The sequence below is a fragment of the Fusarium oxysporum genome, chromosome XI (genome assembly GCF_013085055.1).
Source record: "Fusarium oxysporum Fo47 chromosome XI, complete sequence".
Classification (NCBI taxonomy): Eukaryota; Fungi; Ascomycota; class Sordariomycetes; order Hypocreales; family Nectriaceae; genus Fusarium; species Fusarium oxysporum.
Window position 1 is genome coordinate 1,148,996 of NC_072850.1, and position 27,575 is coordinate 1,176,570.

General features: G+C 47.6%; 11 protein-coding genes and 1 non-coding gene across 12 annotated transcripts; 8 read left to right on the plus strand and 4 right to left on the minus strand.

Moving 5' to 3' along the window:
* Positions 1-687: 687 nt before the first annotated feature.
* Positions 688-2,417, minus strand: FOBCDRAFT_192104 (pectin lyase fold/virulence factor). The gene has a single exon (XM_031192439.3). The coding sequence runs from the start codon at positions 2,411-2,413 to the stop codon at positions 767-769; it is 1,647 nt and encodes a 548-aa protein (XP_031031285.2). The 5' UTR covers positions 2,414-2,417; the 3' UTR covers positions 688-766.
* A 1,831-nt stretch (positions 2,418-4,248) lies between these two features.
* FOBCDRAFT_147917 (uncharacterized protein) lies at positions 4,249-5,570 on the plus strand (the record flags this gene model as incomplete). The annotated part of the gene is made up of 4 exons (XM_059608270.1): positions 4,249-4,494; positions 4,633-5,009; positions 5,055-5,129; positions 5,183-5,570. 4 exons carry the CDS (start codon positions 4,249-4,251, stop codon positions 5,568-5,570), a joined length of 1,086 nt encoding a protein of 361 aa, XP_059466177.1.
* Positions 5,571-6,022: 452 nt separating this feature from the next.
* On the plus strand, positions 6,023-6,593 carry FOBCDRAFT_265383 (ATP/GTP-binding protein; the record flags this gene model as incomplete). Its single annotated transcript, XM_031192440.2, has 2 exons — positions 6,023-6,041; positions 6,106-6,593. 2 exons carry the CDS (start codon positions 6,023-6,025, stop codon positions 6,591-6,593), a joined length of 507 nt encoding a protein of 168 aa, XP_031031286.2.
* Positions 6,594-8,173: 1,580 nt separating this feature from the next.
* FOBCDRAFT_245107 (uncharacterized protein) lies at positions 8,174-9,402 on the plus strand (the record flags this gene model as incomplete). Its single annotated transcript, XM_059610655.1, has 4 exons — positions 8,174-8,352; positions 8,659-8,735; positions 8,789-9,306; positions 9,355-9,402. 4 exons carry the CDS (start codon positions 8,174-8,176, stop codon positions 9,400-9,402), a joined length of 822 nt encoding a protein of 273 aa, XP_059466178.1.
* A 613-nt stretch (positions 9,403-10,015) lies between these two features.
* Positions 10,016-11,784, plus strand: FOBCDRAFT_245108 (major facilitator superfamily domain-containing protein; the record flags this gene model as incomplete). Its single annotated transcript, XM_059610656.1, has 6 exons — positions 10,016-10,159; positions 10,204-10,372; positions 10,420-10,571; positions 10,621-11,434; positions 11,490-11,664; positions 11,697-11,784. 6 exons carry the CDS (start codon positions 10,016-10,018, stop codon positions 11,782-11,784), a joined length of 1,542 nt encoding a protein of 513 aa, XP_059466179.1.
* A 136-nt stretch (positions 11,785-11,920) lies between these two features.
* Positions 11,921-12,754, minus strand: FOBCDRAFT_208334 (uncharacterized protein; the record flags this gene model as incomplete). Its single annotated transcript, XM_031192442.3, has 2 exons — positions 11,921-12,533; positions 12,621-12,754. 2 exons carry the CDS (start codon positions 12,752-12,754, stop codon positions 11,921-11,923), a joined length of 747 nt encoding a protein of 248 aa, XP_031031288.3.
* A 680-nt stretch (positions 12,755-13,434) lies between these two features.
* Positions 13,435-15,413, plus strand: FOBCDRAFT_148490 (Alpha/Beta hydrolase protein; the record flags this gene model as incomplete). The annotated part of the gene is made up of 6 exons (XM_059608284.1): positions 13,435-13,539; positions 13,593-13,660; positions 13,730-14,144; positions 14,278-14,416; positions 14,473-14,560; positions 14,606-15,413. 6 exons carry the CDS (start codon positions 13,435-13,437, stop codon positions 15,411-15,413), a joined length of 1,623 nt encoding a protein of 540 aa, XP_059466180.1.
* Positions 15,414-16,032: 619 nt separating this feature from the next.
* FOBCDRAFT_245110 (uncharacterized protein) lies at positions 16,033-17,075 on the plus strand (the record flags this gene model as incomplete). Its single annotated transcript, XM_059610657.1, has 3 exons — positions 16,033-16,283; positions 16,387-16,717; positions 16,764-17,075. 3 exons carry the CDS (start codon positions 16,033-16,035, stop codon positions 17,073-17,075), a joined length of 894 nt encoding a protein of 297 aa, XP_059466181.1.
* Positions 17,076-18,059: 984 nt separating this feature from the next.
* On the plus strand, positions 18,060-19,295 carry FOBCDRAFT_265384 (uncharacterized protein). Its single transcript, XM_059611351.1, has 3 exons — positions 18,060-18,373; positions 18,422-18,540; positions 18,588-19,295. The coding sequence occupies exons 1-3, from the start codon at positions 18,330-18,332 to the stop codon at positions 19,277-19,279; spliced, it is 855 nt and encodes a 284-aa protein (XP_059468056.1). The 5' UTR covers positions 18,060-18,329; the 3' UTR covers positions 19,280-19,295.
* A 4,558-nt stretch (positions 19,296-23,853) lies between these two features.
* Positions 23,854-25,062, minus strand: FOBCDRAFT_245111 (uncharacterized protein; the record flags this gene model as incomplete). Its single annotated transcript, XM_054707512.1, has 3 exons — positions 23,854-23,897; positions 23,944-24,901; positions 24,949-25,062. The coding sequence occupies 3 exons, from the start codon at positions 25,060-25,062 to the stop codon at positions 23,854-23,856; spliced, it is 1,116 nt and encodes a 371-aa protein (XP_054563487.1).
* A 338-nt stretch (positions 25,063-25,400) lies between these two features.
* Positions 25,401-25,482, plus strand: FOBCDRAFT_t248. Its single transcript has one exon. It is a non-coding gene; the product is annotated as a tRNA-Gly (tRNA).
* A 283-nt stretch (positions 25,483-25,765) lies between these two features.
* On the minus strand, positions 25,766-27,243 carry FOBCDRAFT_233498 (uncharacterized protein). Its single transcript, XM_031192447.3, has one exon. The coding sequence runs from the start codon at positions 26,860-26,862 to the stop codon at positions 25,852-25,854; it is 1,011 nt and encodes a 336-aa protein (XP_031031293.3). The 5' UTR covers positions 26,863-27,243; the 3' UTR covers positions 25,766-25,851.
* Positions 27,244-27,575: the final 332 nt, after the last annotated feature.

A 27,575-nucleotide genomic window follows, 5' to 3' on the forward strand; every position in this document is an offset into this window, starting at 1 on the left:
AGTGGTCGCATGAACCGTCCGTCTTTATTGGTGAATGCGAGCTTTAACTTCCAGAAGTGAGCACCCGTTAATGCCGTGCATATGCAAGCTTGCACAGACTTATCCACAGCGGGTGTTTTTGGAGGATTCGTTGGGGAAGTGGCAGAGCATCCACATGAGGATCAATCGAGTTCCAGTGGCTTATTGTAATCATTCCAAAAATACGCACAAAGCCGTCTGTTCTGGGGTTCGAACACGCGAACTTGAAAAAGTAAAATTCTGCGCATTTTGCTCTCCATGATATTTTGGTTGATATTGCGACTGAGCAAGAATTAGTTCAACCTCCGAAGCAAACGAGGAATTCGTCATCAACCATCTAAATCACAGTCTTTTGAGTAAGTCGCTCGGAAACATGAGTTTTGAAAAAGAACACAAACATCGCTTGACTCGATCGACAACTTTTCACCCTCAAATCGACATTTGTGTGAACAATTGCGAAACCTGCTTCTCTACAGGGTAGCTTCACCCAAGGAACAAACGCGTCACGTCGCGTGAGTGCTTGGCTTCTAAAAGGAATGACCTGTGAAACCGAGCATACCTTTCAAATTCACATCGGTTGTGGCATTTTAAAATTAAAAAGTTGTAAAGTGAAGTTGGGTTCTATGCCCATTCAATTGCTGTATATTCTTCATTGCTCGAGGTCGAGGTGAGTAAACAAATGATAATAATTACAAGAAAAGTTCAATCGCGCTGTGTCGCGTCGCGATTTGACTACAGCCAACGCTCTTTACTGGACATAGCGACGAACACGGCTGTTGGAGCCAATGCACTGGGAGTAATAGTCGTTCATCTTCTTGCAAGAAGATCCAGAAGGGCACGTGGTAGCACCAGTCCAGTTCTTGCCTCCGCATTGACCGTACATCTGAGCGGTGGAGGAACCCGTGGAAGAGGAGGAGTCGGCGGCAGCCTCAATCTCATCGTCGCAGTCGCCAGTAGCGACGGGCTTCTCCTCAGTCTTGGAAGGAGTAGCGTCCGTTTCCTCCTCGCAGTCGTCGGAAGCGACAGGCTTGACCTCAGCATTCGCTACGGGCTCAGCCTCAGTCTCCTCGGGGTAATCGGGAAGGGCCTCTTGCTCGTTGACAGCCTCAGGGGTGGTCTCAGGAGCAGTCTCGGGGGTGCTCTCGGGAGTAGTCTCAGGCGTAGCGGGAGTGGTCTCGGTAGCATCATTGCCAGACTCGGGGCTTTGAGATGGGGCGGAATCAGAGCCAGATCCGGAGTTGGAGCCGGAACCAACGTTGGCGGGCCCAACGCTACCAAGGACAAGAGCAGTGACTTCACTGGCAGAGACGGGGGTGATAATATTGTCCTTGTTCTTTGCAACAGCGTCAAGACCGCTCTCACCCTTCAAAGAGGGAATGTCACCGCTGCTGGTAGCAGAGTTGGGCACGCAAGCACGGCCAAGGGCAGATTGACAAGCAGAAGCATCGCTCTCATCAGCAACGAAGAGAGTGTTGACGGAAGCAGCCTCCTTGGTGATGGGAGTGTCGACACCATCAAAGACATTACCCTCAATGATAGCATTAGCTCCCTGGTAAGCATCAAAGGCATGGCCCTTCATGTTCTGGAAGTAGTTGTTGGTAGCGTGGAAGTAACCGTTGGTACCAGGCTCACCAAGCTTGGGGGCTCGGCCAGCGACGTCGTGGAAGTGGTTGCGGTCAAGAGTGACCTGGTCACCCTCACCGTAGAACATCATGGTCCAGTAGTGGTTGCCGTTGCAAGAAGCGGAAGTGTCGGTGACACCGTCGAATTCGGAGTTGGAGATGGTGAGGCGGGAGCCGTCGTAGTGGGAGACGATGAACATGCGACCGACCTTGGAGAACTTGCAGTGATCGATCCAGACACCATCGTTGAGACCCTTGAGCTCGAGAGCGTCACCACCCCATACAACACCGGGGTTGATGTTGGTGAACTCAATGCCCTGGACAATGACGTTCTTGGATCCCTTCTTGATTGAGAGACCCTTGCCCTTGAGAACAGCCTTTCCGTTACCGATGATACTCTTGTTGCTACCAACGGGAAGGGGCTCAGGACCAGCAGCGTCGTAAGTGATGGAGCTAACAGCGACATTGTCATCACCGCCGCAAGAAAGATCACCGAGGTAAAGCTGACCACCATTGCTGGCACTGCAGCTCTTGCGATCACAACCAGCACCAGTCTTGACATCTCCAGTAAAGTCAAACTCCTTGTCGAGATAGATAACACGAGGAGTGTCATCAGCGAGAAGCGTAGCAAGCTCCTCAGCAGAAGAAGGCGTAACGGCCTCTCCCTCACCACCAGTAACACCAGCAGCAAAACCATAAGCCTTGCCCGAAACACTCTGAGCAGAAGCCGTAGCGGCAGCAGCCAAGATGGCAGCGATACTTTGCAGACGCATATTGAATAGAGAAATGAATGACAAGCCGTGAAAAGGAATAAACGAATGACTTAGGCCGGCCTAAGATGTAACGAATGAATGAGAGCCAAATGAAGGAAAGTAAATAGCAGTACCAAAGAAGTGAGAGAAAGTGATAATAGTTGGCGATGTTGGGACCCTTTTAGATGTCTTGTTGTCGAAAACGGGCTAGGCCGAGATGGTATGTTGAGCCGATTGTCTGACGCGAAGTGTCTCATGCCCCTGTTGTAGTGACCCAAACGGCTGGCGCCAAGATGATCTTGAAACGGTGACGGAAAAATTATGCTTATTACCCATGCTTATTTGAGAAGAAGTTTAGTTTCGAGGTCTGTGTTTTATTCGTGGAAAAGGCTATATGAACACTGATGAAACAATTGACAGTTTCCTTCATTTCACCACGAGAACTTCGTCACCAAATTGAACAAAATGTTTTGAGAGACTGTTTGACTGTTTGACTGAGCACTGCTCTATCGATAAGTTCGGATCCGGAGCGAGAATACGCGCTTCTTGGCCGTTTTTGAGTCCCATTGGCTCACTTACGTTGTTCAACTCCGGGAAACCCTAGCACGATTGTGGACCTGTTTGTGCCAAGGATTGTGTTTGTATCAGGTGAATGGCACAGCAATCTCTGGCCTGAATTGCGGATCACGTTTCTGCAACTCGAGATGAATTTTCCGTTTACTGGGGAGTTAGGCGAGCCAATGTCGTCTCCCTTTGTTTCAACAACGAACAATTCCAAGGGTATAAAGGGTAATTATGCTTGTCAGAATAAATAACTTGAAAAACATATGTTCGATGTGACGTGCTGATGTGATCGACAATCTTATCAATCACCTGGAGAAGCTTTTCATCCTAAGCCATTGAGCTACGATAATTGCAAGAATATGACGAGCCAGATGATGTATCTTTGCTCTAATGACAACGATTATTCGTACTGACTTGATCATCCATTGTTATACATGCTTGATCGTGCTGGGAACATTACGTTTCAGCGATGACTAATAGTGTCTGTCACGAAAGTCATGTGAACCGCAATAAAAGATAGGCTCAATAGGCAGCCTTCTAATTGTTCCATCTGGGACTGTACCTGAGCAGGCGAGTTGAGCAAGGATTAGATTTCATTACGCTGAGCTTAGCTCCTTGCTTTCTCCTTGTCTTTTAGTATTGAGAGTTCTTGTGGACTAAACCACTGATACGTGAGCGTGAAGACGAGCTAATTGCACCGAAGTAAGCTTGAGAATGAGGTTAAGAGAGATCAAGCTAAGATAAGCTCCGCCAGATTTCCCGACAGCATTTCCATGTGTTAAGAAGAACCAAACTAAAGTTCATTGTAGAGCGTGAACACATGCCGCAAGAGAATCTAAGCTTATCCTTATCCAATAAAGATTACCGGGATGACTGTGCAGTAGCCGGTTCAACCAATCGTGGAACTCCAAGAGTTGATAGGGAATTTTGATCAACATCCGTAGGGCTCACGCGACTCAATCTCGGCCCTGACAATCGAGACTTGAACCTTATCACATTGCAAGATATAATGCGTCACTCCCGATAGGCTGCCTCAAGAAAAGAGGTAGCCTCCTATTTCCGCCCTATAAGACTTTGGTGTATTTAGGTAAGGTGTTATACCCTGCAAGAGCGAGTGGCTGATTGTCGCCTGGAAGACTGTTACCCGGCGTCTGTGTGAGCTCTGCTTTTCAAACAGCAGACAGGAAGCCAGCAGCTCAATAGCAACAGCATATAAAGACCGACCCCGTAGTTATATCCGTTCAAAGAAAAATTCGCGTGGTGTACACTTGAGTGATATCTACTTCCAGGAAATGGCTGCTACACCAACAATTGAGCCCCACGGGCTCGGTTTGGCCCAGCTCATCGCCTCTATCATATTCGGCATCCTGACTACCGTTGTTGTTTTTCTGCGGACGTTCATTCGCGTGAAAAATGGCGTTTTTGGAGTAGATGATATCCTGATGGTTATTGGATATGTTGGTTTCATCACTGGAATGTCTAGAGTAACCATGCAGCTAACATTCAGACACAAGATCTTGTTTGCAATACTTGCCGGCGTAAGCTCTAAAGCTACATACTATGGAGCAGGCCAACGAGATGCGGTCCTTCCGGAGGGTATTTGCCCTCATGGAAAGTTTGTATGCCATCCATACCTCCTCTATTTCCTTGTGCCTGGCTAACGACCGGGCGTTCAGTTTGTCTGGCTCTTCCAAATATTCTACTGCGCATCCCTCGTTTCTATCAAAGCCTCCATTTGCGACGCCCTACTTAGAATTGCAGTTATACCGTGGCACCGAGTGGTTGCATGGATGACACTTGCCATGGCTGTTATTTGCGCCATGATTGTGTTCATAAGCCTTTTCGTGCTCTGCAAGCCATTGTCAGCAACATGGACTGGTGACGGAAAATGCTCACCTCCTTCGGCTTTGGCCATTCTGGCTTGTTTTGTCTCGGTTTCCTCTATATTAACCGACATTATCTGTGCAGCACTACCTGCTTTGATGCTATACAAGGCGCAGATGGAACTAGCGACAAAGGTATCTATCAGTATGGTGCTTGGGCTTGGTGCTCTGTAGGCCAAACTTGGGATCAATATCCGTTTCACTAACTGGTGCAGTGCATCGGTTGCTACAATTATTCGAATGCCATTTGTATTGTTTTACTTCCACCCTAATCCGGGCTATCTTTGTCAGTCATTTCTTCTTGATTCTAAAAGGTTTGAACAAATTATCTCTCTAACATGAGTCAACATCGGCATTGCCATGTTTCTCTATGGAGCACCGTCGAAGCAGGCATTGGGATTATAGCCGGTTCTCTCCCTGCCTTGAGAAAGTTTGTCAAACGCTGGATTACCTTTGACAGCACAGCTCGCCAATACTCGCCACCCAAGTCATACAGGGGATCGCATGGGTTGGGAATCACTAGTCATATCGGAACCGCAAGCCGCGTTAAAGGGTTCAACATATCACGAGGCGTGGAGAATGACGGCAAGGACCACTGGGAAGGTCTTGATGATGGCTCATCTAGGAGAGGGATTATCGTTACCGTGGACGTGGAGATGCATACATTGGAGAACAATGCGGAGTCGATAGGGTCTCGTGTTTCAGATGAGACATATGCAAGATCAGCTTAGTAAAGTGACGGATCGGGTTTGGAAATGTCATGTATTGGCAATAGGCTATATTTCTTCATTCTAATAAGACTAATTACTTTACTTAACTTCATAATAAATTATTATATATGCTTGAACGTGCTGGGCAAATTGTACTCTATCGATGACTAAGGATCACGGGTGTCATGTGTGATGTTATGTTGTGACTCATCAATCCTCTTCTCGGCTTCAGGCCGTACCTAAGTTTCGATCTCTTACCAAAGCGCCTCTAATTATCGAGTTTGGGGCACCAAACGCTTCTAAGCCGAACATAGTGAACCATGGCCTCAACGGATAGCGCTGATGGTGTCCCATCTGAGGACATACCTGATCAGGCAAGTCGAAAAGAATTTAAGGCTTCGCAAGGCTGACCTTGACCTCAGCTCTGGCCTCACCTCTTTCGAACAAGACAAGACGGCTGCCCCATTGTAGTGATGACTTGCGGAATTGCTGGTAAGCCAGACGAACCACTCAACTACTTCAATAAAAAGGCACGGCTGCTGATCAATATGTACAGGCGCCGGAAAGTCAACTCTCGCCAAAGCTATCGTGACTCAACTTCCAAACTTTAAACGGCTTTCAAACGACCAAATCATCTACGAGTCTCATGGTCTTTACAATATTGACTACCCCGCAGAACAGTACGAAGTGTACCAACAGGAAGCAAGCCAGAAACTTATCGCAGAACTTGAACGTATCCTGCAAGACAAGACCAACGATGTAGTACTAGACTTATCGTTCTACGATAAAGAGTATCGCGATGAGTACAAAGATATTGTGGAACGTAACGGCGGTCGCTGGGTACTGGTATACCTCGATGCTGGCCGAGATCTTCTGTGGAACCGGATTCAACGACGAAGAGCCGAGAGGGACTCATTAGACGCGAAGGATCCTGAAAGAAATGGTGACTCAGCCTTTGATATCGATGATGAGACCTTTGCTATGTATTTGGATGGGTTTGAGCCACCAAGTGGCGAAGGGGAAATTGTCATCAAGGTAGAATGATGTTGAAGGTTCCAAGGAGAGTAGCAACTTCACTCTGCTATAACCTGTGGCAAAGCTTGTATTTCCTCCCTATTACTCATAACTTCACGTCACGCTTCATGTATCGTGCTTTTTGCGTCTTGTCCAAGTCTGAACTCACTGCCTAGAGAAAGCCTCGAGGTAGGTCTACCAAAAGGTTCACGTGCCCTGCCGCTGGCTTGCTCGAGCAGCAAACATGGCATGATCCTCGGGACAGAGTATATATCACTGTCAACTGGAGGATTGTAGATACGAAGGCTGACGCCCGGTCGTTCAATGTGACTCCCCCCCCCCAATACGCGACGAAATCCGCAAGTTGGTCATAGTCTTCCAAAGACCAGGCTCAATCGAGCCGCCCAAGTGCCACCTTCAATGATGAGATGTGGAAAAATCTGTTAAGTCAGCTTCAAACTCTCCAGCTTGTTATAGAAGCACCAATACCCGTACGGATAACAGTTATGGGGGATGGGACCATGGTTTTTGGACCCATCCCGAAGACGGCGCGCTTGATTAGCCCACGACATCTGGAAAATAGCGGGGGATGGGAATTGAGACTAACTCCGCAGCTGGAGGCCTTGAGTAGGATGTTCCCTGACACCCTGAAGATAGAGGTTAAAGCAGAGAACCTAGACCTTGTTATTAAAATGGTTGAACGGATATTGCCGAACCGCTGCAAATTTCCTAGACTTGGAGCAGATCATCGATACTTTGTATTTCAGAGAAAGCTTGTGCGTCACAGAGTATAGTAGGATGGGTAAAGAGAACAGGTTTCTTCAAGACCAGAGACATGTGGCTAATGATTATGAGTTTCTGTGGGAGAGTCTCAGGGATGGGATTGCCCAGAAAGTTTACAAAGGCGATTGAGGCCAGTTCTTCGGATTGCAATGTCGACAAGAAGACTGTATTCTCTTCACAACGTAAAAAAAAAAACCAGAATTCTATGTAAATCACCACTTCTTCAACCACGAAGCGATTGCGGGAAGCTGTCATGGCACAGAATGGTCTTGTCAAAGGCGCTAGGTTTTAGCTTATATCTACTGAATAAGTGGTGACGTGGATGTGAAATTAGGTAAGGCCATTAACTGATAGCCGTACCTGAAATTGGGGAAAAGAAAGGTATATGCGGGATTTTCAGGTCAAAATTGATTCGAAGTGGCGTCAGGATTAGCAGGCATAGAGCCAAGAGTGTTGAACATGCTGTGTCCGAGATTGTAAACTTTCCCCTGTGAACGATCTATTGAGACTACTGGAAAAGCATCGCGACCTTCTTCAGCTACTATACTGCTGATTTTGGGCATGCTTGTGACGATGTAATGATCTGCTTTCTGACAGTCTGACCTGGGAATAGCGTCGTTGCCGGATCCAGCCCGAGCATCAAGTACCATTCGGGCTTTTCCCGGGCATGCTTTGGAAGACTTCCGTGTCAGTTAGTTGGCTACCCCGTAAGCCATGATTTGAATTTGGATCTCGGCAAGATGCCCAGAATCACTATTTATGCATAGCTCAAGGACTAGTCCGATGGTTGAAAGTCGACACTAGTTGAGTGCGTGCTACTGAACAACATGGCTGCTCAATATCCCGACTTCGACAAGCTTCCACTGGACAAGACTGGCCCTCGGGGTAATGCATGGGGACTTTGGGGAAACGACGACCAGCTGGGAACTCTGAATCATTTGACAGATGAGGCAGTTGGACAAGCAGCAAGAGAGAACATCAAGACTGGGACCAGGCTGTCATTGAAGTAAGTGAGGTCGTGGTAGAACTAAAGTACACTGGCGCTAACTTACGATGAAGCTGGTCAATGAAGGGAGCTTCATACCCTAAATTTGCTCGCAAGAATTTGGATCTAAGGCTGATCAATAAGGCTCCTCTGAAGCATGCCCATGACGATGAAGTGGGCTTCCCTCACCCGCACCGAACCTTCTGAAGCTGACCGTGATGCGACAGTGGAGCTTCAATTCACAATGTAGTTCGCAGTGGGATGGCTTCCGACATTATGCTTATCAAAATGAAGCCGTGGGTTCACACCAGCTGTCCCTTAGCCAAGGCTAACAGCACAGTTGTACTACATGGGCCGCAAAGCCGAGGAGTTTGCCGCATCGGACCACCCGAATAGCATCCACCGTATGGTCCAGCTCATTGAAAGATGCAACGAGCTATAGACTGACCAGGTATAGATGTCTCAGCCAAAGGAATCGCGGGCCGCGCTGTCTTCATTGACTGGTACTCATGGGCGCTCGCTCAGGGCCTCGAAATCGATGCCATGTCATCATACGAGGTCCCCTTTGACCAGATTGTCAAAACTCTGGGGTTTCAAAACATGAACCTTGACTCTTTGCGAGCGGGGGACATCGTCGTAATTCGCTTCGGATATCTGTCCCAATACGAGAATATGGAGCCTGCAAAGCGCGAGTATCTCGACAAACTTTACCAAACGAAAAAGCCAGATAATATTGGACTCAAGCCATCCGATGAACTTTTGAGGTTCCTCTGGAATAGTAAGGTTGCGGCGATCTGCGGAGACTCACGGTCGTTGGAAGTTTGGCCATGTAAAGACCTGGACTGGCATTTGCATGAGTGGCTTCTGGCAGGTTGGGGTATGCCTATTGGGGAACTCTTCTACCTGGAAGAACTTGCCAAGACATGTAAGGCGCTGGAGAGATACACTTTCTTCATGTCAAGTTCACCGATGAACGTGGGTTTGTTCCTTGATTGCCATGCTGGACGACGCTAACTTTGGTAGGTACCTGGGGCTGTTGCAAGCCCGCCAAATGCCCTTGCATTCTTTTGAGGTGGCGGTTTTTGAGAGATGGATAACATAGTTACTATACGTAGAGGCATATGGATGCCTTGATAAATACTTATTGGAGCGATAAATGCTAGCGATAAGCTGTTTCAGCATTGTGTCTTCCAACCTGCTTGCTTGCTCTCGTGATTACTCTGCTACCTCCATTGGAACCTTGAACATGACAAATATCAAGGCCCATTGTGAGTCACTATCGGATCCTGCTCAAAATCACTCGTCTGAAGCAGTAGACCTATCCTTAGGAACCAGGTCTGTTCCCGAGGCCGGAAAATGTCCGATTGATGTTAAGTTCCGCTGACACGACAAAACTATTTCCGACCAAGGCAAGGTTCACTCGCTTGACGTAACTCAGGCAAGGAAGAGCCCAGTCAGTAGCCAGTACTAAGTCCCTTCTAACTCAATACAGCATATGAAGTGAGATGCGGGGTCCCCATGGGGTTGAGGTCAGGGATCAGTAGCACCGGAGCGCACCCGATGGACAGAGTTGCTTTGATCACCATGATTCAGGTCAACATATATACCATGCTTAACCCCGTGACAGAGTGAGTAGGTAGGCAAACAGTTACTCCACAATCCATGAGACGTATCCCTACGAGCCATGGACCAAAGCAACAACAAAGCCCTTGAGGTAGACGACAAGTTTGTCGAGCACGCTCCCGATGCCTATCCAGGCCTATCACCAGAAGATGCTGAGTTTATGAGGGGGTACGAAGGAAAGACTGGCAAGAAAGTCGTCAAAAAGGTATGTCAAACATGCGGCAAAGTAGCTTCAACTGACGCGTGCAGATTGACTTTCGACTCCTCCCCATTATGGCCGTTCTGTATCTACTTGCGCATATCGACCGAGGAAATATTGGAAACGCGAAAATCGAGGGGATGGACAAGGATCTTGGCCTTGTTGGAAACCAGTACAACATCGCCAGCACTATCTTTTTCGTGCCCTACATCATTTTTGGTAAGTTCTCACAAGAAAACTGGGGGACACATGCTGATAAACTATAGAGGTACCTTCCAATATTGTCTTGAAGAAGGTTAGAGCGAGCATCTGGCTGTCATTCTTGGTTATTTGCTGGGGAACCGTCATGACCTGCATGGGAGTAGTGCAGAACTTCCAAGGCCTTGTTGCGTGCCGAGTAATTCTCGGAGTATTCGAGGTAAGTGGCACTTCCTTCTTCTGCTCGACCATGCTGACTCGTAGGCCAGGCAGGTTTCTTCCCAGGCGCCGTCTTCATCGTCTCGAGCTGGTACCCCCGTCACGAACTTCAGCAACGTCTCGCCATTTTCTACACAGCCTCAGCATTTTCTGGTGCACTCAGTGGCCTTCTGGCTTTCGGAATCGCTCGTCTCGATGGTGCTAGAGGTATTGCTGGATGGCGCTGGATCTTCCTCATTGAAGGAGCTGTGACTGTCGCAGCTGGTCTGGTGATGCCCCTACTCATCATTGACACTCCCGAAAGAGCCAAGTGGCTTTCAGATGATGAGAAGCGATATGTGGACCTCCGTTTGCGACTCTCTGGAGTCAGATCAAACACGGAAGAGGGCGACAAGTTCTCGTGGAAGCTGCTCTTCAAGACCATGGTTGATTGGAAGGTGTTGCTGGGAATTATTCTCGCTTGGGCTAATTCTGTCCCCAATGCTGCCTTCAAGTTCACCATGCCCCAGATCATCAAGCAGCTTGGATTCTCAACTGCACAATCACAGCTTTTGACAATGCCTCCATATGTATGTGGTGGTATTGCTGCATGGTTATCTGGAAGATTCTCGGACCGTTTGTCGTGGCGTATGCCTTTTATTGTTGGGCCCATGTCTGTACTCCTTGTCGCCCTGGCTGTGCTGTTCAATTACTCCAAGAACGTGGCGGATAATGTTCCAGCTATGTATGTTGGTGTCATGCTGGCTCAGATCGGTATTTATCCACTTCTCCCAGGTATCAGCGCATGGACAGGTAACAACCTTGCACCGTCATGGAAGAGATCTATTGGTCTGGCTTGGCTTTTGGCTGCAGGAAACCTTGGCAGTAAGTTTACCCATGGGAGTCTCATTATCAACGTTCCCCTCTAACACAACGATAGGCCTCATTGGAACAAACATCTTTCTCGATAGAGAAAGCCCTCAATATCCGACTGGGTATGGAGTCTCACTCGGGATTATTTGCCTGGGTGCTTCCTGCGCTCTGCTCATGGAGTTTTGTCTCTGGAAGTCGAACAAGGCAAGGGCTCAGCGTTCTGAGGCGGAGATACGTCAGAAGTATTCTCAGGAGGAACTGGATGCTATGGGAGAGCGAAGTCCGTTGTACAAGTACACCCTTTAGCCATGGAGAACATGTTGCAGAGGCTTTGGTGGTGTTGGGCATCGATAATAAAATAGCAACCAATTAAGAATTGCCAAATCGATCTCTATCAAGTATATAAGTATTTATAGTGAACTGATTCTAATGAAGTTAATCTTTTAAAAATACGTGGACCAGCCTCTGCTCCTCAACAACAGCCCATTCATATCATGTCTAAGACTGCAGCTCTTGGAGTAACAGATCGACAGGTGTCCATGTAGCAGTAGGTAGATTTGCACGCCCAATGCCAATATCATACTTGCCTGGAGCAATAGAGCGAGCATAAAGCTGAGTCCAGAACTCGCCAGTGTTGGTACAGACCGTGGTGGATTCACCATCTTCGTCTTCAGTGTAAAAGCAGGAGAGCTTTGGCGCTCTGCATTGCAGCGAACCACCGGCATCAAATTCGCAGGTGAAGCGCGTTTGCTCTGTGACCTCGAAGTCGTAGCATATGTGAATTGTAGTGTATCTGTTGGTGATGTCGGAGATAGTGCACATTTCATGACCATTTGACGAGAGGTATCCTGTGTCCGGATCGATTGACAGCACTGCCTCCACGGAACCATCAGTAGGTGTACTGGCTATCTCCAAGACACCTCCGGAGGTTGGTGAATAGCGGACTATAGCGTTGGGAATAGGGCCATCCTGGGCTTTAACTCTGTATGCAATTGGGGCTACAGAAGAAGTGGTGGCGGGAGAAGAGGTCGTTGTACCCGGAGAAGCTGAGATTGTAGTGAAGAGAGTTGTAGCGTCAGTCGTGGGTGCAGATGATGCCTCAGTTGTGAAGCTGGATGTCGAAAGAATAGTCGAGACTGATTCGGTAGACGCGATACAGCCGGTAGAAACGATGGAGGAGATGGTTGACAGCTCCTACGTCTCGGACGACATTGCTTCGGTCATAGAAGCTGACAAAGCGATTGTAGACGTCGGGTTGCTTGTCTCGGTGGACGAAGACTCGGTAGCGGCAGTGGTAACAGCTGAGCTGCTGGGCTTGCAAGGACTAGCCATGCAGCCCAGTCCGAGCGACAACAAGATGTGAAAGCGCATTCTCTTAACGATAGACTAGGGTGAGAGTATGAGGGAAGATTGACTGAAGAGATTCAATGGGAGCGGCGGTCGTCTGGGTCTCCTATTTATGAGGACGAAAAGCAAAGATTTGCAATAGTAAAGCCACCACATCTCTTGAAGGAGCCGCTATTGAATGCGCCACCTTGAAACTATCGTGGCCCAACGACGCCTAGATCCTGTAGGTTGCCTTCCGTCGACACGCTAAGCCCACTAAAGCATAAAACGCAGAGCACTAGCTCAGGGACCAGGAGAAGTTGCAGGGGTTGAGTCGATGGCAATGACCTTAATTTCTACCTTAAAAAAAAGCATATCATATCCTGGCTAGCATTAATATTGTGGATAATTGGAAGCATTGAATCTTGTCTTCCTCTTTCGTTATGATCTCGGGAATCGAAAGTTGTTAGAATTCCACAAAACTCCTATTGTCCGTTGACTTGCATGAAGGATTGACTAATGCCATTAGCCGGAATCCTGTCAGCCCTAACATGCCGAGATAGCCTTCATCCCGCAGCCTGAGCTTTATATAAGGACCATGGATAACTTGCTTATGTTTCCCTAAAAGACTGTCTTCTACTGTCCACGTTGTCTTGCCCATGATCTCGTGGTTCTTTAGTTCAATCATGGCGAGCCATCTTGTCGTCCTTCTCGGTATCCATGGAGTCCTCGCCTCTGGAGGCCCTGTTGTAGATTTTGGGTATGCGGTTTACCAAGGATCTGTGCAAGAGGTAAGAAGAAATACCATTGATGCCGCGACATCGCTGATATGACTGGCGTGAAGGGAACCTCGAATTTGTACAACTTCTCCAACATCAGATATGGTGAACCGCCGATAGGTGATCTTCGATTGTACGTGTCGCACTACCCAATACGATCTGCGATTGCCGATTGCTCTGTGCCGAAATACTGACTTGGTAGCGCGAAGCCTGTTGCTCCCAAAGGACGTAATGTCACCATAGACAAAGGCGACGTTGGCCGTATTTGTCCCCAGGCGATGGCCGCTTGGGAAGTCTACACTTCATTCACTGGACCCGACTTCCTAAGTGGCAAGATCTCGACTCTTACAGACGACCACATACATGCTCTGCACGAACCTTCAGATCTTAAGATAGTAATAGATCCTAGAGAGACCGAAGATTGTCTCTTTCTCGACGTTGTCACGCCTGTTGAGACTTTCGATAGCCCAGTAAAGAAACTGGCGCCTGTGATATTCTGGCTGTCTGGAGGCGGATACACGACTGGTGACAAAGGCTGGTTTGATCCAGCAGGTCTCATCAAGGCGAGCTACGCGTCGAGCCCGGAAGGATTGGTCTTTGTTTCTGCAAATTACCGAGTATGTTGTTGCCAGCTGAAGTCAAGGAAGTTAGAAGGTTGACGAATCACAGCTTGGTGCTCTTGGATGGCTTGCTGGAACGAAACTGGACTCCGGTAATGATGCGAATCGACCTGGTACTGATGATGTGTAGCTGATGAGCAGTTCAGAAACGATGGTAGCCAATTCGGCACTTTACGACCAGAGACTGGCACTTGAATGGATCCAAGAGAATATCCATCAGTTCGGCGGCGATCCAACTCGTGTGACCATCATGGGCGAATCAGCTGGAGGTTTGTCTTTTTCTAGCCCATGGAAGCGAGCTTCAACACTGACTGGAACCTGACAGGTGCCAGTATTTATCATCACCTGACCGCTTTTGGAGGCAAAGATAAGACAACACTCTTGCAACGGGCAATTCCTCAGAGCACTGGCTGGTAAGACACGCAAAGGTTATGCAGTCTTTGGCTAACGGACTTTAGGGTTCATATCGCAAATGAAAAACTCGAGAATGATGTTATCGACAAGTTCCTCGCTCTTGCCAAAGTTCCAGATTTGAAAGCGGCTAGAAAGCTGTCAACTGAAGAGGTTCAAGAGGCTAACCGGCTTCTGATCTCAAACTCTGCTTGGGGAACAAGTACTACTGGCCCATTCGTAGATGGGCTATATGTACCAGAGAACCCGGATAAGCTCTTCGCTGAGGGCAGGCATATTCAGAGGGTGGATGTCTTGATTGGCTTCAACGAAGACGAGGGACTGATCTTCACATCTCCCGAGTCGAATGACAATGCTGGGTACCGCAAGTTTTTGGAGTCAACATACTCTAACGCCAGCCCCGAGACACTTGATCACATCGAGACAAAGCTCTACCCACCAGTATTTGACGGAAGCTACGGGTACACCAACCAAACGGGTCGTGCCTCCATCACCAAGGCTGAATCGGAGTTCACCTGCAAGTACGGATTCCTGCAGGCCGCGTATGGAAACAGAGCCAAGAGCTACCGTTTCAACGTTTATCCCGGCCTTCACGGTAGTGAAATGCACTATACCTTCTACAATGGTCCAAAAAGAAACCCCGAGGTTGATGAAGCTATTGCTGTTGGGTTTCAAGAGCTCCTGACGAGCTTTGCAGCGATTGGGAACGCGACTTCGCTGACCGCTCCTCAGGGGGTGCCAGTGTACGGGGAAGAGAGGCGTATGCTTTACATCGGTAACGAGGGCTTCGGTATCACGACGGATGCGACTGTTCCAGAGCGCTGCAAGTTCTGGCAAAGTGGTATTTACCTGTGAGTTTGTATTGTCGCCGCAGTTTTTATGCCAAGAGTCGACTGGCGAAGAGATGCTTGCGGCAGCCATCTGCTGTTGGCTTGGGTATCGAGGCTCGATAAGGTCGGAATAGGGTTTTTGTTGTTGTTTGTGGTTGGGAGCTTTCCACGTCAAATTTGGAAGAGATGGTATTGGAATAGGGATTTGGCAGCTTCGAGAAAATCAAGGTTAAAAGAGTTCTTTTTCCTCTTGTGCTGTTTCGCGGGGCTTTCGTCCAAAGTCTGGTTGACACTGTTCTTCTCTGCTGTTCGTACTTAGTGTTCGTTACTTTATATTCCTTGGAGAGGCCCTTGAATCACTGGGTAGCGGGGCTTGCATGAGATGGATCTCCTGATCGTCCACAAATTCTGGCCGCCGGAGGTCTTCCCCTTTGCCAAATATCATCCTGAACCTAGACTTTGAACGGAACGGAAGCGCTCTTGATATTAAATATCATTGAACAGAGAACCGGCACATCCCTCAAATCTGGAGGGAAGTGGTATGTTGATGATTACTGACCAACACAGATACGTCACTACACCAACACCAACGCAAATTCCACCTTGACCAATCTTCAACCCCCCCCTGTGATGCACCACCCACAATGTCTCCCTCGCCGAATCAGTCCCTTCACCGACTGAGCGTAGAGAACTCTTGGTTTGCAACGCACCCAATACTCTGGACATCCCAACACCTCAATCTTCTGGGCGTTCCCTTCCAGCACTTCGAAGGCCCCCTTCATGCACCACAACCATGCGGTGACGATGTTAAAGACCTTGACGCGATTGAAGTCGTTTACCATGTCACCCGCCTCGCGACGGTTTCGTCAACCGTGATGAAGCTCAAGTCTGCCTTGTATCTTCTTTGTGCTCCAGGAAGCCCGCTTGGGCGCAAGCCGCAAGTTGACTCTTGCTCCCTCTGGCCGGCATCGAAGGGCTAACTTGGTTTCTTTGGACAGATACGCCGCAAAATTCTTTTACGCAAGACGCCCCGTTCACGAAACATTGTGCCATGTTCTTCATGTCGCCAAGCCATCCCCCAAGAAGCAGCCCCCCGTGATCGGCTACGCATACTATAAAGCTATCAACCGGGAGCGACAGAGACGTTTCACTCCTCGGTTGCATCCAAAATCCGACATCAATCACCCCGTCGAGAGACTCTGTCGCCTCTACTTGCGCAAAGTCACTCCAGATAACTGGTCCGACGACCCTTACATCGTCTGTCTGCTGTTGGCGCTGGCACAAGCGCAATCGATCAAACAAAGGGAAGAAAAGTCGGAGACTTTCCCCGCACGTTGATGAACTCTGCGCGTGATACTTTACTGACTCTAGTAAGGTGCGGCTCCTCTTGGCGGTCGACAGAGACAAGAATTTCGCCCATGTCTTCCAGGCTGATGTTGATGCGCATATCCTCAAAGCACTTGACGAACCGACACTCGACTTGAATGGAGTTGCATGGCCAAGAATCACACACACGAAGGTAGCTTTGCAACCTTACCTGACCTTTCCGGGTCGCATCGTGGCGGGGCTGCTTGGGTCTTGCATAGAGGAAAAGGCTGTCGACGGAGTGTTGACAACTCAAGCTGAGAAGCGAAAGTATGAGGACAACGCAGAGGCTCTCATGAAAAGAGTTAAGACCGCGCTGTAGAATGTATCTCTTACCATGGATACAAGTGCCCTTTGCACAGGTGGAAAAGGATAGTTGAGTGAGTTAATTGACCAACATTGACCTTCAAGCTTTTGATCCATTGTTTCTTTCCTCCACTGTTTCTTATTTGAACTACAAAGAGCCAATCTGTGATTTGAGAACTAGAGATGAAATTACCTTCGTTATGCTGAACAGTCTAGGCATCGTCTCCATTGTTCGGCACTCGAAAGAAATCCTCCTCTGAACACAACGAGGACAATTCATGTCACCGGCAATTAAAGAATCGAGATAATGTCACCCACTCAATCCACTGAACAGACCTCAAAGGCAAGTACTTGAAGACCTAGAATTCTCTTGCCGGTTGAAAACTCTTCTTCTTCCCATCCCTTCGCCAGAGATGCAAACTTGAGGTTATATACCTTTTAGTCTCTTCCTTTTGCAAAACTTGAAAGGCTGGATTGAAAGATAAGGTTTATTGGTTATTATCGAAACTTCCAAGGCAGAAGTCTGTGTTGTGAAAAGCAATATCCTGAACCAATCTGTCAAAAGTAGGGTAGCCCTGATCGGTTTAGCTTCCCTGACAAGGATCTGATGCTCCATCTGTATATAAGGAGCTCTGCTGGCCCCTCCTATGATATAATCAAGGCTCTTTTAACCCTCTCTTATGTGCCCCTCTGCTGTGCGTGCCACACAATCACCTGTGTTACCAGCCTTGTGGCCAGCAAGTAGCCATACACCTTTCCTCCGGCAGCAAAGAGAACTTCTAACATTCAAATAAGGTGTCAAGAATAATTAGTCTAAAGGCAACCCAAATTACGTCAAGCTTCTCTAACCCTTTTCATTATTCAGGATAAAAGTCCTCGGCTTTCCTTCCTCACCTAGGATTCAGCCCAACATTTACAACATTCCGCTTACCTTCCAGCTACATTAGCACTACACAGCATCTGTCACGCCCTCGTCAGCTATCTCCAACTTCAAGCAAGATGGATCTATTCCAAAAACTCCCAGCTGAGATTCGAATCAAGATCCTCGGATCTATTCCCTCTCATTCAACAACCGCTCGATTGATCCGAGCGTCGCCTTTTGTTCAATAGCTGTCGAACTCGGCCCTATCCAACCGGAGCATAAAATCCAGTTCACGTGATGTCACATCAATCGCCATCTCATTCTCGCAACGTGACTCCCGACTCAACCTCAGCATCAACATATAGCAAGTTCTCTGACTAGTAGAGTGTACGTTTCTGGAACTCTTACATGAGTCTCCTTTTCGGCCGCATAAACAAGGAGTTTAATGCATGGTAGGTTGGTGATTATTCTTTTGGTCTTTGCCTACTGACTGCTCTCAGGGTAAAATGGTCAGGCGATCTGGGACAAGCTTTGCTGATTATAGCTATGGCATTTCTTGTACGGCGTTTACGGAATGATATCACTGAAACGGAGTTTCTGATTATACCGCATGGTAGCTGTAGGTGGGATGGACTGAGCTTATATTAAATGTTGATAACTCTACAGGGATAGTAATATGCCTAGGCGCTACAAGAGTCATGGAGCTTACTGTTGATCATTTGCAACAAACTTGTCAATGGCTTCCGCGACGGGGAGCATTCTCACCAGTTCCAACTCTTGCATCATGGGATCTTAACTTCCAGTTGATGGCAATTCAATTTGGACATGGCAAGAGTACCATTTGTCGAGAGCAGCCTCCCATCGGAGATGATTTCTGGCTTCTAACAGAAAATGATAGCCGCAGAACTGGTGCATCTTCAATTCGGTGTGGCTTCTGCAAGTATACTTGGAACCGTATATTATGTCGAACTTGTGAGAGAGACGAGGCTCATGATGATGTCTGGGTTTGCAAACCATGCTCTGAAATGAATCGCCCATGCACATTTACCCCCGTCTGTGTGTCACTTGAACTTTGGGGTTCTAACCCGCCTGTGATCAACCTTTCTCCCTGGTCTAGGTTCCCAGACGGGCCTCACAAAAATCTTGCGTTCCATAATACTCTTTCACCTGCAGAACAAAGAATGGTGAGCTACATACAAGAACCATTCGGGGGACATTACAACAGTATTTCTTTGGAACTGCATGCAGATAACGAAGTCAGCCTCGGCACTCAGGATGATGATACAGAAGAGGATGAAGAAGAGGATGGAGAAGAGGATGAAGAAGAGGATGAAGAAGAAGATGAAGATGAAGAATAGGGAAACTCGATATGGGAAAACTGGGATTGGTGAGTTGGAAAAGGGTGGGCAGAAATAATCTTAATCTTGAGACAAGGAATAAGATGCAGAACAGTTTGGAATGTCTCTAGTTTGCTTGGCTTTGCTTATTTAAAACGGCATAATCGCTTTGAATTCAGGTGTTAGGTTTCTGTGAATCTGTTGCCCTACTGTGAAATCTCAGCTGAGATTTTAATTAACTTACTGAATTATTAATAACAGCTTTCTTCTACCAATCTTCTTATATGATTTCGTTCAGGCGTAGAATAGCAAGAGGAGCTATATGCTAGATCTCTGATACTGAAGTCCATATGGCCCAGATTACTTGGCTTAGTATTGATTTTACCAAGGAGGCAGCTGACAACTTTGTCAGATGTAGTGAACTGTTCTTTGTTAAACATGTGTATTCTGGAGCGAATCTTCCTCTTCAAGGACCTCGATAATATCGAATCCTCTCCGAGCAGCGCTAGAGTTGGATCACTACGGGCGCGAGCATTTTACCACCCACTTTAGATCTGAGATGGTAAGTTTGCCGTTCAAGATGTCTATTGACAATTTCAGAGCATATCGCAATATGTATCGCTCAGTATTCGGGATATATGGCTTGTCAGCTTTTTGCGATGACTCTATCAATAACGGTCAGAGCTCAGGTTTACCGCTTGCCCTTGATCCATTTGGAAGTGATGACACCGAAGCCAAGCGCAGCGCAACGCATCTACGAGAACTCGACAAGGGCTGTGATGTTAAAGTTCGAAGTAAGACTATCTTTGTTTGTAGTTCCATGATATGTTTTATAAGTGATACGCCTCAGCAAGTCGATCTTGCTGGGCGCCTCACTCACAAAGCCCAGTTTCCATGCCGAGAGTTCTTATCCCGATAGAGTTCAAGCCCAATTTATTATTTGACCCAGTCGCCAATAGACACTACCACCACCATATACAGCAGCACCGTAAAGTTTTAGGCAAGGAAAACAAGACCTAACGCGAAAGGAAGATCCAGGCTATTGCGCTAATCTAGAACGATGCACTCCTGGATGCAGTTCGAGCTTTTACGCCCGCCTTGGACAATCATCATGCCAGTTATTCTACGGCATTAGTCGGGAGATTTATATGTACGCCTGGAGATTCTCCTAATTACTTCTGCGTCCGCTTTCCAGTTCCTCGGTATCAGTGCTGACCATTCTTTCTCTATATCAGACCTTATTATTAAAGCATCCTGGAACATCGGTCTGTCAAATAAGCAAGTTTGCAGTCGCTATCCTCCCATACTGTCTCATAATCGTCATCTAAGGTCGATTCTCTATGTAGTTCTTGTTTCATATTAGAACCAGCAAGAATAAAAGCTCATCCACTACACGCGCCCACCTGTCGAGGGCCTCGACGAGGAGTAAGCTCATTTTCCAGTGTCTTATTTGAACTGGGCTAGTATCTAACTATAATAAGGAACGGTTCGGCACCGTATCAGAGAACATAAGTCAAGTCTTAAGTGTTAGAGAGGGTGCAGTTTTTACTGTCTAATCTGGCAGCAAGATTGACCCCAAGAGACCTAGAAATGGGACCTAAGCTGATACATACGGTAATCTTAAGAATTTACCAAATATCCATGCCAGCTTGTATCTTTGGGATATCACCACGACTTACAGGGCAAGCACTGGTTAGTAAATTTTTACACTTCGGCTAGCCTTTGTCTATTTTTATCCAGTGTTAATTTTTAGCTGCACAGAGAATACAAGAGAGTGATTCTAAAGATAAACAGTAGACAAGTTACTGCTACCACAATCTGGCAGGAACGCCTCCATCAAACAATCAACTTTGGCATCCTTGGCGCCTATTGAGAAAGCTATCCAGCTGTCCACGACGCTTTCAAGCAAAGTGCGCTTAAGTATCAATTACTTATCAGGGCATTTGATAGGTAGGATATCATCGGTAGCATCAAGAATGGTGATTATGAAGCCGATGAGCTTCTGGATATCAGAGATGATAAGAAGCACCAGCAAGTCTCTCTTTCAAGGTTTCTTGAGTCATCAGCTATGGAGGCATTAGACGACGATCTTTTAGGAGTCACAGCCCCACATGATTTTCCGGCACTTGGCAAAATCAACACTCTCTTATCGCTTGCCATTTAGGTGGATTACAATCGTCCTCCACATCATACACGCGGTAGGCATCCGATCAGATGGGCCAGGAGGACAGCATTCACCATTCTGTAAGTCTCCTATTACTGACTTTTTATAACTTACTGACCATTCTGAAGAAAGAAGGAGAGAGTTGGCTTTAATGTCGGCGACTTTGCGGTGGTTCGGGATGGACAAGTCGCACGCGTGGATGGCATTTTCAGACATCAGCTGATTACCTGAGGACACTGGCCGTATGTTCTTCGTGAACAATTCGCTTGCAATAAATCCAGCCATAGAAAGGATGGTATCTTGGAATGCCCGTTCTATGGTCTTGGTGAGCAATAGATTGTTGGCCTCCTAGCTTCAAGTTCTCAAAAGGAGTGGGTAGTAGAGAGGAAAGATCGTACTGCGCTCTACACGTTGTATGATTGATATTTCGTTTAGAACTTCCAATGCCTCCACAAGCATATATTTTACAGCACCAATAGATTACATCTGCTCATAATTTACGGCCTGTAATTTTACATCAGGCGCAGCTTAGTAGGTTAGATCTATTATTATATGAATTTTACCAGCTAGTTCGTTTTACCTGTAACTGGCAGTAGCCAAGCAGGGCATCACTGATCGGTCGACTTGTGTATATTTTAGAGCATTTTACTAATATCTCTGGCAAACAGTAAAAATAAGGTGTAGAATTTCAAGAAGACCTAATCGATTCATGGAATTTTACTTGTATATTCATTATCTGTCTTTTGATCACCTACCAAATGAGTGAGGTCAACTCTAGAGCTACCAAACCGTAGCTGGATTTACCTGCAAGGAGGCTCCTGCCCAACTTAGGAAGTTGAGCATAGCAAGTATACGCGTCGCCACTTATTAGTGGTTCGTAAAATCAGGGTTAACTTACCTGCCTCCGTCCAAACTTTCCCCTCACCAAAATGGTGATCGAACACCTTCTGTCAACAATTGCCCCGTCATCAAAGAGAAGTCATCACGAAACCATCACTGCTAACAGGAGTATAAACGAGCAGAGTTTTTAGCCGCGGATGATCGAGTGCTAAAAAAACGAAATCAGCCCATGTTGTTCCCTCGCGTACAAGTCTCAACATCAACGCAGTTAACTACCCTTCCAACAGGGCGACCACGGCATGATCACGAAACTTCGGCTACTGTTTGAGCGCATGAGCGAGTTTATTGATGACTACCTCAACAAGGCAACGGGTCAGAACACTGTCGAGGCATATCTTCAGCCCCCGCGCGGTACATACATCGATACCCTTGGCCCACAGCGCATCACTCTGCATGACTTGGACCCCAAAGAGAGACTTCATCTCTTTCAAGCGTTCGTCAAGTTCGAGGTCCTCTGCAAGTTAAGCAGCAAATGAGTCGATGCCGCACTGACAACGATTCAATAACGATTCAATTGATGTTGGTGCCCGAATTAAACAGCTGGGAGGAGAAGGCTTTGATGTATGTATATGAATATATGAGAGCCTCCTATAGCGCGATATTTGCCCAGTTCGCACGCGTGCAGACGTTCAAGCAGTACAAGAAGACTTGCGATCATCTGAGACGGACTAAGCGTGAGGAGTCATTCTTTCTCGAAACGATGTGTTTTGATCCCCATTATCCCTTTCTCCGTCATTAGTTTCCTGCGTATTCAGTCGCTTACCCCGAGGTGCTACCTTGGTGTGGGTTTGATGTGTTGTCGCACCTAATGATGGAGGCGAAGAAGGCAAAACGCACACCAATCTGGATTGCGAGGATGTGTTCAAGGTATGACCGGAGGAGCTACGACTGGGCTCAGTACATTATTCGTAAAGTCGTGGAGAATCTATCTTGAGAGGAAGAATGAGCTCAATTGAACAATCGACTCGCACGACAATCCAATCGTACGTATACAGAAGCCAACCAATCCACAAGAACACAACGCAACGTATACCAACAGCGAGCTTGGGAGTTCTTCAATGACGCGAGATTGTGTCCTGGTCAAAAAGCCCATTTCCCGACAGAAGAAGAGATAAAGACAGGGATAGCGAGACTGAAAAACAAACGGATGATGGAAACGAGGAAGCAATGGAAGGATTACTTTGACAAGAAAAGGTCCAACCCTCCTTGGTACAAGTCCCCAACGAAATGCGAAAGTTATACCGCGGTTATGAAACTGGAAGAAGACCGGGAGATTTATGACGAGGGTTTGACCGCTCCGCCATTCTTTGCGTTGCATTAGGCGAGACATCGTGAAGGAACTCGAAGAGTAGCACATATGTCACGGGGTTTGACTAAGAGATATTTGGAGAAGAAACGAAAAGCCTTTGCAGGTAAAACATCATCAAGATATATATAATGGCAGGAGAACTGGGGTCCATAAAAGATTGGATATTACCATAAGGGTTCTTCAACTGTCAACTTCCAATCTAATCCAGTGCTCATGCCTGAATCATTTCTTTTGTGAAACACCAAATGTAGTTAAATGCGGCCAATCTACTCTGGTCAGTACTATATGTACATCTCGATGTAGAAAACTCACCAAATGTCGTTCTTTGAGTATTAATTCGCGTGACGTCAACTCGCTGACCAACCGTTAAGGATTTGCTCGTCGCGTCACCGTAACAAAAGCCATAGCGCCCAAAGACAGGACTCCATTTCGCTCCCTTATCCACTCTTCGATCCTTGTTGAGTTTTTTCCAGACCGTGCCGTGATCATCAGTAGCAGTCTTTCCGGTGTTGTAGTCAACAGTGATACTCTGGCATCTATAGCAATTTGCTGTCAACGGCATGCGTATTCCACCTGCAAAAGTGAGTTCGCCCCAGAAATCTTCGGCGAATGCCTTGGAGGCGCCGCGGACAACAATGTTGGGACGGAATTTGGTAATGTCCATAGAGCAACCCTCGTCAAGACGTGAAGAAACTTCGTTGTTGGACTCTTCTGTGACGACTAGGTAGTGGGCGAGATCGTTGAAGGCAAGCCGCTCGGGCGGGTGAGATAAAGGAGGGAGAATGTTTTTGATACGCTCGGTGAAAGAGGCTTTCTTCAAAGCGTCTGAGCTGTGAGGAGCCAGGGAACCCAGAACGGCTCTTGACTCGTTCCCGATGTAAACAAGTCGGACTTCATCACCAAGGCGGTCAGAGAACCATTGCGACAGCTCATCTCCCATATCATAGGCTTTGGCCTTGCTGGTATGCAGACTGGTTTCGATCGTCTTCCGACCTTCAACAGCAGGCTTTAGAGGGAAGTCGACGCTATCGTCTGCCTTGTCTCCAGTCCATCTTACCGTGACTTGGCCCTTCTCATGGTCGACTGAAGCTGAAAAGAGAGCGAGTTTCAAGTGATATCCGATCAACATTGTCTCATACGAAAGGTTGCTGTTTTCATCTCGGTTGACCTTTTGCAGGGAAAAGGTCCTGTCTCCCTCGAAACCATATGGACCGAGACGCGCTTTTGTCAAAGAAGTTCCTCGGATACCCTTGACTGGGTAAACATATAACTTTGGGATATTGTTAGCCGGAACTTTTTTTGTGTGAGCTTACTTACTTGAGTGACTTCCAATCCAGTTTCCTGCGCCTTGGTACTGGAAACAAGCAGGAACAAACCTGCCAGGATAGCGAAGGCACTCAAGGTAATTGACAGGATAGTATAGTCACCCATTCTCTTCTTTTTCAGTGATTTTGAGAGTTGAGAGGGGAAGTTATCGAGGGAGCGGAGGGGCATCCGCAGCAGTGATATACAAAGCGTCTCCAGTAGTTCTTAGTGACACTGAGTATGACGTGCGGCTATCGAGAGCTAAACCACAAAAGGTAAATTGATAGCCCACTGTTGACCAACCGTGGCATCGCATTGGTTCGGTAGTCGATGGGGACTAGGACGAACAGAGAAGGAAAACGGACCTCAGTTCTAGGGTGAGCATCCGAAGTTTTCGAACCCATCCAGCTCCACCAAAAAAGACTTGAGCATCATGGACACCTCGGAATTTCAACAATCGCACCGCGTAATTGGTTTAGTGGTAAAATTCTCCGTTGCCATTCGAGCAGCGTCGGGGAGCCCAGGGTTCGATTCCCTGATTACGCATTCAAAAGCTGTAATAGCCTCTTCACGATCTTTTTGTGGTGTTGTGCAATTTCTTTTTGCACTGGAGTTTTTCAGGTCGCCAAACAATGGTACCCAGCCTGCAGACAAACATTGCGAAAAGGCACGAAAGCTGAAGCAAACCAACTGAGGTGAGACAAGAATGCAGTGTATCGTATCTACTGATTGGCAACTTGGCATGTATTGGCTTGACTACGTTATGTCAAAAGCCTCACTGAAAGTGTCACTTTCGCAAGATATCGATTGGGGCATCATTTGCAGCGCCTTGCATTAAATCCGTCGTATTTCTATGAAAGTTTAAAAAAGAAAAGATTTATAGCGAAAGTAATACATAATCTCATATGGTCCACTTTACAGTGAAGTCTCAAGCTCAAGAGCCTTCTTGATGGCGGGTAGAACTGTACCGTCGTTCCAGTTCCAGATCAAACCGCTGTTGTGTCCAGCAAACACAGCACCGGTCCAGTAAGTGTTGCGATATCCCTCAAGCGCAATGAGATCGCGGTAAAAGCCCTTGGCAATGTCGTGGCCGGTGACGTGGAGGTAGTAAGGAGCATGGTCCTCAAGCATAGGGAAAGTACACTTCTCAGCAGCATCAGCGGGGGCACCGCCAACACGAGCCAGAGTGGTGAGTTCCTTGCGCACCAGAGCCTTGGCGTCCTCGAGGGTGTAGTCGGTGTTGTCGAAGGCAGTGCCGATGAGAAAGTCGTCGGGTGAACCAGTTTGGAAGTAGCCGTTGTTACCAGGGACGAGGGGAATGTTGGCGGGGGTGAGAGCACCGACGTTCTGAAGACCGTTCTCAAGACCGGGAATGTGAGCAACACCGGCGACGTAGCCGAAAGCAGAGAATTTGGTGATGAGCTTCCTCTCCTTTTCGCAAAGATCGAACATCTTGGTGTTGGCGCGTGTCTGAGGAATGGCAACGACGAGCTTGCGGGCCCGGAGGGTGATGGTCTTGCCATTCCGCTTGAAGACGACAACAACGCCCTTACCGGCAGCGTTTCGTCGAACACTGACAACCTCGGAGTTGAGGTAGATGCTGTCACCGAGCACCTTGGCAGCAGCTTCGTAGATGCTTCGGGTGTCGCCTGAGGCAGCAACGAGGAACTCGCTAGAAACACTCTGAAGAAGACCAGGGCCGAACTTCTTGATACCGTAGATGGTGGGGATGGCGGTGATATTGCCGGGGTACCAGTTCAGCTGGCTGATGAGAGGTAGGATGGCGCTGAAGTTGTTCTTCGCAGCGAATTCTCCGAAAGGTAGAAGAAGCTCCTGGGGAACAGGGTTGGGGATCAAATAACCTTGGTCGATCCAGGGATACTTGGGGAGGACGTTCTGAGCATAGGCTTGCATAGCAGCGGCCATGGCCTCCTTAGTAGCAGCGGCCTGAGCCTGCGACTGAGCAGGAATAGGGATGCCCAGAGTGAAGTCATACTGCTTGTTTGTGCTGGTGGTAGCAGAGAAGGGATTGTTCTTTGCGAGAGCAACGCCAAGACGACCGATGTACTTCTGCACAGTCTTGGTGTTCTCAAAGAGCGCAACACCGATGTTGGTAGGTCGCTTGGTCACAGGGTTGATGTATGTCTGAGCATGACCACCAATCTGCTTGTCCTTCTCAATAACAGCAACCTTCAAACCACCATCCTTGAGGTTGACAGCAGCATGAATACCAGAGGATCCACCGCCGATGATCGCAACATCAACGTCATACTTGGGCGCAGAGCCAGCAGGGACGACAATGGCGGTGGCACATGAGGCCAAAGCGATGGCAGAGGTGTAGAACTTCATTGTGAAAAAGAGAGACTGAAGAGAACGAGAGTGGAGCGTGAGTGATGAGTGAGATGATGGTAGGACAGCTCGGGTTTTTATCAACGGGTGAGAATAACGGTGTCACACAGCATAAGCCATGGCGTATCTGAATAAGCTTTCTTGCTTAGGGTGCCGAAGGTTCCGTGCAAAGATTCCTCATTTGAAGATGCTCGATTTGGTGTTAATTTTGCCCGCAAGTTTGGGGGCCCATGTCGTCGGCAGTTGGACTGGCTATGCTTGTCAGCACTCGATTGTTGTTGCTAGTTCGG

Bases quoted from the DNA above. Each gene is read 5' to 3' on its own strand.
- FOBCDRAFT_192104 (XM_031192439.3), bottom strand. From the start codon at position 2,413: ATGCGTCTGCAAAGTATCGCTGCCATCTTGGCTGCTGCCGCTACGGCT.
- FOBCDRAFT_265384 (XM_059611351.1), top strand. From the start codon at position 18,330: ATGAGTCTCCTTTTCGGCCGCATAAACAAGGAGTTTAATGCATG. The intron at 18,374-18,421 runs GTAGGTTGGTGA...GACTGCTCTCAG, and splicing joins AACAAGGAGTTTAATGCATG to GGTAAAATGGTCAGGCGATC. The intron at 18,541-18,587 runs GTAGGTGGGATG...ATAACTCTACAG, and splicing joins GATTATACCGCATGGTAGCT to GGATAGTAATATGCCTAGGC.
- FOBCDRAFT_233498 (XM_031192447.3), bottom strand. From the start codon at position 26,862: ATGGCCGCTGCTATGCAAGCCTATGCTCAGAACGTCCTCCCCAAGTAT.